The following is a 10,708-nucleotide window of genomic DNA, read 5'->3' on the forward strand; positions in this document are numbered from 1 at the left end:
GATCACCATGCAAGCCATGGGACATGCTCTAAAGACGTTCCCAGGCAAAAGGGGGGCAAGCCGGGGAGTGGATTTCTAGCTAATTAGGGGCCCGAGCATCTCATTCCTCATACGCCGGTTACTCTAATTAGCATTAGCATCTAATTTAGCACGCGGTCAAATCAAAATGATCAAGCAGGACTCAGAAAGGTGTGGAAAGGCTACCGACCAGCTAGCTCCTTCTCCTTACTCCTTCTTTTTTTCTCCATTCGTTTAAGGCGCTTCTCCTCGCGCAGTTTGGCTTCTTCGGCCTCCTGGTGCCGCCGGCACTTGTGAAAGTTCTCGACCACCACGCCGACAAACATGTTGAGCACGAAGAAAGCCACAATCAGCAAGAAGGAGATGAAATAGAGAAGCATCCATGGGTTGTAATTCATGATGGGCTACAACACACAGATAAACACAACACAAGTCAATGAACAGACTACAATGGTGGTTAAGCTAGCTAGGAAGTTACACACACACACACATACATATACATATATATATATATATATATATATATATATATATATATATATATTCACACGCTCACACATACACAAACAAAATATCTCTATTTCAGATAAATGCTGTTCTTTTGAACTTTCTATTCATCAAAAAGAAATGTACACGAGTGTTTTCAACATTGATAATAAGAATATTTTTTTCTTGAGCAAATCAGAAAATTATAATGATTTCTGAAGGAACATGTGACACTGAAGACCGGAGTAATGATGCTGAAAATTCGCAAACACAGAAATAAATTACATTTTAATATATTCAAACAGAAAACAATTACTTTAAATTGTAATAATATTTCTCAATATTACTGTTTTTTACTGAATTTTTTTGATTAAATAAATGCATCCTGGGTGAGCAAAAGAACCTTTTAAAAACATTAAAAAGTCTTACTGATCCAAAACTTTTGAATGGCAGTGTAAATCAGGGTTCCCACACCTTGGTTAACTTCAAACTCAAGGACCTTTCAAGGACTTTCCAGGTCCAATGCCCTCAAATTCAAGGACTTAATGTGGGGACACATTTCAAGAGAGAGCAATGTTACATTGTAAGATACAATGTTACAGTTTGCATGTGTCAAACTATGCAAAAAATATTTTTTTGCATTTATTTTTGGCCATATGACAGAGATCTGATTTTCTATTTGTGGTATTTCTGTTTTGCATAAAACGGAATAATATTCAGAACATCCTCCTAAACTGTATTTTCAAATGATCTGATATTAACTTTTGCATGGCTTTTATTTTATTTTGTAACCAGACTATTTTTGTAATGTTTCAGCGGTTTGTCTACGAAACGTTGAGGTTCCATCGTAGTAGTTTCATGCGCGCGTGAACGTCACAGCAACGTACAACACAAAGTACCTCACGCGGGAAACACTTAACGTAACTTGCAAATGCGTGTAACTAACGTAAATCAAGCAAGCTAGTGTGCATAGGCCACGAAGTGTTGGCGAAATAACACATTAGTGTACCGGAGGGAATAATTTGGCATTTTTTCCAGAAAGCTTCTTGCACAAAATAAATTCAAGCACTTTCAAGGACCTGTATCTATGCATGTTTATTTTCCAAAACTTTCCAGGGTCTTGAATTTTTTTTTCAGATTCACAAACTTTCAAGGATTTCAAGGACCCGTGGGAACCCTGGTAAATACACTATAGAAAAGAAGAATTGAACTAACTTAAAATAATCAATCACATTCAACTTTTTAAGTTAACTCAACTAATTCACTCCAATTAAAGTTAACTTAAAAACTTTTTTTCATCTCCTGAGTAACAGGTAGTTTTGAACTTAAAAATTATTGTCAAGGTAACTAAAACAACATGTTGAGCCAACTTGAAAAAATGAGGCAACCTATCACACTCAACTTAAGTTAAATTAAATCAACTAATTTTGGTTGACAATATATTCTATTTAAAATACAAAGACTTGACTGAACAAAGACTCAAGAATTAACAAACACGAATTTAGGTGTATAGATAGATAGATAGATAGATAGATAGATAGATAGATAGATAGATCTGGGTCAGGTCCGCAGGACTAGCCTGAGGTTAAGAATTATGGAGATTTATGATATCAATAACACTTCAATTCAAAGGTTTGTCCTGCTGGAGACTCAACGCCTGCCTTTAGCTAGATTAAGCATTCTGCATGCAATGGTGAGGCACAGGCCACATGGCAGGCACTAAAGAAGAGATATCTGTTCCAATTCAAGCACATGAATGCCTTGGCTAGGACAGGGGGCTGGCCTCTTTTCAATTAGAGCAGAACAATTTCAGGAGCCCACAGCCACACATGAAGCATGGAGACTTCCTTTTCGTGCAAAAAAATTACTTTTTATTATTCAGAAAGTATTTGAAAATTCTAATTGTATTATAAAATAGATATTTGGAGGAAAGAGTGTAAAATAAGGCACTTCAAAGAAATCTGATGAATGGACAGTAAGGAGCTTACAGAAGAACTTATGAATGGGAAATCAGTTCTTTGAAGCTAGGACAGAAATGCTGATCATGGATTTTTCAGCTCTGATTCAGTTCATGGAGTTTGTCCAATCAGAGTTTGCGGTTATTAGAGAATGCGAACGACTGGGATATATTCTGGCCCACAGTTTGTTTGTACTCTAGAAACTGTGACCCACTTAAATGAAAAGGTTGCCGCACTGTCCATAGTTGTGGATCAAATGTATCACAAGGTGAATCAACAAACATGAAATTCCATATAAATAATATTACAATAACATTTTATGCAGGTAAAAGGAGCTTCTGATACGGTCAATACCTGCTGATCGACACCGACAGCATCCAGTCCATCGTACATTATGTCCACCCAACCGTCTTTGGAAGCCAGAACAAAAAGGGACATGAGAGCCTGAGGGAGGTGAAAGATGATAAAAAAAAGGTTAAAAGAAACCTTTGACTTCAATGGCTCCATTTGACTGTTGAAAATGGGACGCAACCATAACAGATTATTTTCAAATTGGAAGTGGCATTACCAGTCGCTAGGTACATTTAAAAGAGAATCTTGAGATAGAGCAAATGTAAGTGCTTACCTGCCCAAGGTTATCAAAGTTGTACTTGTGTCGGACCCATTTGTATTGAGCAAGGTTGCAATCTGACTTGTTGGTGATGTTTCTTGTATCCTCCCCCTGACACACAAAGAACTTTCCTTTGAATAGCTGTGGAAAAAAAAACAAAGCAATTTTCAGCACACAACTAACCTTCTTTTTCTCTGTGAACGATTTTTGGAAAAACATACACATTTCTCAGATAACCCTAGGCTCTTTAAAGGAAATAACTAAATAATTAAATTATTTTTTAAAAAATTAGAATATGCCAATAATGTCATAACTTTATGCACTGTTAAATAATGTAGTACTTTTTTGACTGACATAACAGGTTTACCCAAAATTGCTAGGCATTCTAATGAGTCATTTCAAGACACTGTTACAACCTTCCACAATATGATTATGTCCCCATAAGAGAAAGTCCAGTATGACTGTTCAATGGAAACCATACAAGGACATAATCAATGTTACTGCATGACACATTTTACAGGCACAAAAGCACAGGCATCTTTTCCTGGAAGAATGGAAGATAAATTGCATCGGTGTTCCCCTACGGTCTTATGTAAATTGTGGAAGTATGGAAAACAGAACATTTTAATCATAGTCAAATTATTCAGCTGTGGGTAGGAAGAGTATGTTTCAAATTTACAGAAATGACAGAAAATCATGTATTCGTTCTGTGCACCACTTTCACTCTCACTAAGAGTCTTAAAGGCAATCTTGTGGATTAAACACACAGAGCTCATATGTTATGTGTTACTTTATATATGGTGTTTTAGAAGGAATTACTCCAATTAATCCCTAAGCTTTAACTTTAATAGTGTGATCCAAGTAAGAAACATTATATCCACTTTATAACTGTGGGGTGAAGTTGGTTTAAGACGGCCTGCCAGGCTGACCAAGCAGAAAAGTGCTCAAAATCTCTCTAAAACTACCAGAAAATTATTTTAAACTTGTTTAAGCTGGTGATTTCTGTAGGGATATATATATCGTTTTTATATTGTTTTTACTCACCTGAACTCCCAAGATGCCAAAAATAATGAAGAAGGCACAGCAGATGACCACAATATTCCCGATAGGCTTGAGTGATGACATCAGTGTCTCAACGACCAGCTTCAGTCCTGGAGCTCTGCTGATCACTCTGAAAATTAAACAGGAGAACAGATGTTTAAGCAACACCAACACTTATTATGCTAGAATAGGGGAAATGTGGTTGTCCTTTTTAGACCCAGTCAAAAGTTTGACTGCAGTCAACTTGCAAGCGAGATAATCAAAAAATCTATTTTATCATCTTTACGCTGCAAAAAAATGTATTTGTTATCCAATATAATATCCTTTATGCATTTCTATACAACATCAAAAGAAACAGTGGTGTCAAGCCTCTCTGAAGGGTAAAACCTAGAATCGTCAGCATAGCCATGATAAGAAATGTTGTGTTTCTGAAAAATGTAGGTCAAAGGAAACATATAAAGGGAAATAAATAAAGGTCCAAAAATGGATCCCTGGGGCACACCACATGAAATAGGAGCAGGATGATGAGGAAACATTTCCTAAATTTACAGAAAAAATCTTATTCTCAAGGTAAGAAGCAAACCACTGTAGTGCAGTGTCCTGGATTCAAGACGTTCAAGAAGAATATTATGTCAACAATATCAAATGCCATGCTCAGATCCAACAAAACAAGAGCCTGAATCCAGAGCAAGCAAATTTTAGTTTGTGATCTTCAACAGAGCTGACTCATTGCTGTGTAAAGATCTAAAATCAGATCTGGCACACTAAGCAACACATGCTGGTTCTTAACCGGGTTTACGTCTTCAAGAGCCTTTATTTGGAAATAAAGTGGCAACCCAACACAAAAACAACTTTCCTAAAAGAAATAATAATAAAAAAGGAACATTTTAAAAAATTAAATAATATCCTGTTATATAATTTACATACTAACATAACATTATTATTAATAATAAATAACAATACAGTATATTACCAGGAAACATTTCATGCCCTAGCCATTATGCTAAGCAACCGCAACGCACTAGGGAAACTTTCTGTGCTGCAAAGAAATGAGACAATTTTAATTAAACCGCCAGAATAAAGCTGAAGCCTAATTATTAATGGCACGACATCCGGCACACAACTGCACCTGTCAAACCTCTGCGGAGGGTAGCATTCACAGTGACACAAAGACACCTGCTCACAAAGGCATGCACAATAACATATGTAATACAAATACACAGCTATAACATGAATTCAGCAACAGCCGTTCACACAGGACGAGTTCTTGTGGAGGGAACAACTAAAAAAGGGGACAGAAAGTATGGTTTACATGCCGTCTTTAAAACAGTCAAAGATGTCCTTCTAATGCATGTTTACATAGACCAACAATTAAAATGTAGTGCAGACAAATTCGGCCTTGTTTGTGTTGGACCTAAAGCAGAAGCTCGGGATCTCACCACAGTACTGAGCTAAAGCAGCAAAAAACGGATCTGATCCACGGCTTTGATCTTCTTAAGAAGTGTGCTGTGATTGTATCAGTGTCTGAGGATGAAGAAAAGGCCATGTTTAAAGAGACCAATCAGGTTTAGTCAAAGTAACTGGTTGAGAGAGAAAGGAATCTGCCAAAGGGAATGCAGATAACAGGCTGCTCTGTCTTTTGTTTGTCTGAATATCTGCGTGCATCTCTCACAAGCTCAAGCGTATTTATCAAAGCTCACTTCGGGGATTTCAGGTAACACCGTAAAATCAATTATGGAAATGTCAAACGATGAGAAGGATCAATATGTCTAGACCCACGCTCATCTCTGAGTGAATTTGAAGAGGGACAATCCAGTGAAATGATATGCCTCGTACACGGTGTACTCACCAGTGCTATTGTTAACTAAAACTGTTGTAAGAATTGAAATAAAGCTAAAATGAAACTAAATCAATATGAATACTAGATAAAAAAAGACTTAAAACTTACTGAGAATTAGAAGTTTTGCCTTTCCAACTAACTGAAATAAGTTGAAGTATTTAAAAAAAACTAAATATAAAAAATATAAAAATAAAAAGCACATAACAAAATGACTAAAAACATTGACAAACGGAAAAAATAAAAGCTAATTCAAAATAACAATAAATACTATAATAGTACTGTATATAAATAATAACACTGGTGCTCACAACATTAAATTCCAACCCTTCACCAATAGAGGGCGTTAGTGCATGAGGTGTTTTGCCAGTAACGTTTTTCAATACAGTAACGTTACAGAACACATTGAAGTTATGTGCTCATAGATTTTTTTCATGAAAATGTGTAAATAGGCTATGTGATTTTGTGCAATTTAGTGTAGATTTATATACAGTATTAAAAAAAAGGGCACAGTAAAAGTTTGTAAAGTGGGCAGTAAAGCATGGTGCTTTCATATATATACCATGGTACTGAATGATTACCATAGTATGACAATCATATGGTACTACTATTATAAATACCATGGTATTTTGGGATGATAAGAACCCAAAGGGAGGTGGTCCTAGATTTATAATGTGATGCTGATGTGACTTTTCTAGTTTCTGGAAACGTGTTACGGTTACTTCGTTTTTTAAGTCTTCGGAAAAGTGGAGTTTCTCATATGCATAGCTCCGATCGGGTCTTTTTGTTCTGAAAGGTTTTAATAAATAAATATATTAGGAAGGGAACAATAAGTAGAGCTCTAAAGGAGCTTCTTATTCCCAGAACACAGAGACGCATTTTCATCCTGGCTGTAATTAAAGGATGCTGCAGTTGGGCTGGGAACCGTCAGTTTGGGGGATTCAAGCTGTGTGACACACACACACACACACACACACACACACACACACACACAGAGCAAGCACACAATCTGAGGACACCCGTCAAAGGACAAAAAATATGTTAAAAATAAATCTCAACTACGAATCAAGAAAACAGGGAGTAAAACCAAAAGCATAAAACCAAATGTATGACTTCTGTAGACGACAAAAGGAGATATTGTAAGGATAGTTCACCCAATTATTCAGTCATTATGTATTCGCTCTGGTGTTGTTCTAATGCACCAGAGTGAGAAATTAATGACTGAATCTGTTCCCTAGCACACTCAAATAATCTAGGGAAATTATGACTTCACAATTACACAAGCTATTATCTAAAAACAATAAGGCATAAAGGACATCTGCAGCGATGATATGTAAATGAAATTAATCAGCTCCAGATGAAATTTGAAAGAGCCAATCTGTCCTTATCATCTTTTCGTGCAATTTTCCGTCCGTGTAATTACAGGAAATAGACAATGCAGAAAAAAACTAACTTGTTTCAAGTCAAGCATGGTTAGATTAGCTTAACAAATGCCTTAGAGTGGACAGGCACTGTGAAAGAAACTGGACTGTAATTAGAATGAGAATTAATGAGCACAAGCAATAAAAAAAGCGGTACATTACTGTATGTCGAGTTATTTGCATTCAGTAAGGTCAAGCAGGAGCTTCTAGGAGACTGAACAAAGTGATATCAGTAGATAGATGCTGGCGTCAGGTGTTTAAGGGAGGGTCTATTCCTCTGGGGCACATGCAGACAGTGGAGGATGGATGGTTCTTTATGCGCTTTTGAGATTAATTTAGATCCGCAAGGGTGATGTGCAGTGCAACATACAGTGAAGAGGTTTAACCTGGGGGTCAAAGAGTTGATGAATTTACAGAGTGTGCACATTCCCCCTTAACACAATGCATAAATCATCCTGTCTAAAGATTGAAACGCACACACTTCTCCGTAACAATGCCATCAATACTTGATAAGGAGAATGTGGACATAAACATAACATTAACATAAAACACAGATGTCCACATGAGTTAATGGGCATATCAACCCACCATAAAAGGAATTTTCTTTTCTTTTTCTTTTTTTTTTTTTACTTACTCTCTTGTCAAACTTGTTTGAACTGTCTAAAAAGTCCAAATAAATGAATAAATAAATAAAAAGAAAGCATTTTTTCAAGAAATTAATACTTATATTGAGCAAGGATGCATGAAATTGTTCAAAAGTGACAGTAAAGGCTTTTATGTTTTTACAAAGAAAAATCTATTTAAAATAAATGCTGTTATTTTGAACTTTTTAATTTCCAGGATTCAAAAAAAATATAATATAATAATAATAATAATAATAATAATAATAATATTATATATATATATATATATATATATATATATATATATGTATATATATATATATATATATATAGGGGAGCGCGGGGCACAACCTAACGTGGGGTTAGTTGTAACACGCTTGTTTTAAATACTTCCGCACATGCTTGGATGACGAAACTTTGTTTATTTACTAGTTGCCATATCAACACTATATAGAAAAAAAAATTCCTCCAAATTTTTTTTTTTTTTTTTGGAAGATATCCATAGACATTTATTAAACCATAGCAAAAGTAAATTTCTTAAGTTAATTTTTCATCTCTATTTTTTGTGTTTATTTAAAATAAGACAAATCTGATATTATTTTAATCTCCAAGATGTTATTTAATAGTTGAGATAACTGGCAGAAGACACTAGCAGGGTTTAAATCCCAGTTGTGCAGGCGGGGGCATGTTGTAACACTGCGTTACAATGTGCCCCTATTAGAAATATGCTATTATATTCTATACTTTTATTAATTTGAGAAAACGTGAGAAAAAGGTGAATAAAGACTGAGAGTCAATTTTCAGAAATTAATAATTATTTATTTGTTTTGAACTATGTTGTATAGCTGTGTTTTCATGTGTTTGTAGTCAAAACTCAAAAATGAGTTTATATTTAATTATTAAAAATTGCCATTATTTTATATGAAAATGTTTTTTAATTGTATTTTATTTAGAAAATATTTTAGTTTGTTTTGTATATTTTTTTTATTAGATCAGATAACATTTTAAGCTGTCATATGTCATGTTACAATGTGCCCCTCACATGTTACAATGTACCCCACCTATGGGGCATGTTGTCACATTTCACTTCCATTCTTTCGGGGTATATCAAGAAAAAAGTATATACTGTATTAATAAAACAAAAACACATAATTGTACTACAAACTGAGAAAGTCAAAAAGCGTTACTTTGTGCCCCGCTCTCCCATATATATATATATATATATATATGGTTTCCACAAAAATATTAAGCAGCACAACTGTTTTCAACATATGAAATGTTTAGCACCAAATCAACATATTAAAATGATTTCTGAAAGATCATGAGTCGTGATTAATGATTTCATCAAATTTAATTTGAATTAAAATATAAAAAAATTAGAAAAGTTTTGTAATAATATTTCAAAATATTACTTTTTATGGTATTATTGAGAGAATAAGATACCTTTTTTTTATAATTACTAACCCCAAACTTTTGAACAGAAGTGTATTAACAATTATTTTGGAGGGGGAAAAAAGTATAATTAAAAATATATATATATATGTAAAAAATATGAATGATAAAATTGCATACTAACAATAAAAAGTATTTAAATTATATATATATATATATATATAATTAGTTAGTATAAGTTAGTATATAAGTTAGTATAATTTTAATCAATTTTATTAAAATATAAAAAAATATATCCCTTTACAACCGTGGTAACATTCACTTTCATTGTATGGAAAACAGCAGCTTTGACAACCTGCTAAAAGACAGGTATAAAGAAAGTCATACAAGTTTCGAAAGATATTGGAGTGATTAAACAATAGCAGATTTTTTTTTAATTTTTGGGTGAACTGTCCCTTTAAGCTCACTGGTCCAGATACACATGTGGTCTGGATTACCCACCCCTCCCTGCATTGACTTTTGCAGAAGTTGCTGGGCCCACGCTGTGGAGACTTTTTACAGCTGTCTTTGTCTTTCTTTTGATTTCAACTTGGACTTCACACAGAGGTGCATTATAAAGTCTGTCTAGGGAACAATCAAGAAGTTAAACTTTCAATAGGTGTTCGGCGGTGCGGAGGCAGTTGCACACACAGTAAAGTTCTCTGAAGCAGAGCGCTCTGGCAGTGGAGGAAACTCTGTGTGAGAATCTTTAAAATGTTCAAGCAGAGGAGCTCGAGGTGAAAACACAGACCTCTTCATGTTTAATTTACAAGGCGTTTTTTTCCTCTCCGGGTGCTCTACATTCTCTGACAGTCAAACGAAGCAACTGTCATTAGTTATAATGGGACCTTATCACACATACTGTTTAAAGGTTAATTCACCTTATGTAATATGCCACTAGGGGATGCAATACTTCATTGGAATAAAAACATAAAAAAGGAATTCAAGTTTTGTTCCACATACAGTACTATTCATTATCTATTAAGGCATGCTTGGATCTCTATGCACTATTCAGTAGCAGTGGAGTAATAGTGATGCTCAGGGGTTATGACATAAATCATTCATTAGCTGTTTTAGCAAACTAGTGAAGAATGCTTTAAAAGATTTGCTGGGAGACGTATCCGTCATGCTCATCAAAAAACCTCAACATTATTTGGCACAATACAGTTCAGTAAACTGTTCTGCTTGATCAGCACACATTAAAATGCAAATAAATACATAAAAAAGACTAGAAAATGGAATCATGGAATCTGAAAAAAAAAACAAGTAGGTGCAGGCCAAGT

At 34.7% G+C, this 10,708-nt stretch overlaps 1 protein-coding gene across 1 annotated transcript in view; it reads right to left on the reverse strand.

Moving 5' to 3' along the window:
- The window catches only part of cacna1g (calcium channel, voltage-dependent, T type, alpha 1G subunit), a 130,097-nt gene that overhangs the window by 45,879 nt on the left and 73,510 nt on the right, over positions 1-10,708 (reverse strand). The window contains exons 20-23 of the mRNA XM_081393280.1: positions 4,117-4,243; positions 3,088-3,213; positions 2,817-2,906; positions 230-422 (exon numbers count right to left, since the gene is read on the reverse strand). Coding sequence (XP_081249406.1) covers positions 230-422; positions 2,817-2,906; positions 3,088-3,213; positions 4,117-4,243 — 536 coding nt within the window. The remainder of the gene's footprint in view (positions 1-229; positions 423-2,816; positions 2,907-3,087; positions 3,214-4,116; positions 4,244-10,708) is intronic.

This window comes from Scardinius erythrophthalmus, assembly GCF_964197995.2.
Source record: "Scardinius erythrophthalmus genome assembly, chromosome: 18".
Classification (NCBI taxonomy): domain Eukaryota; kingdom Metazoa; phylum Chordata; class Actinopteri; order Cypriniformes; family Leuciscidae; genus Scardinius; species Scardinius erythrophthalmus.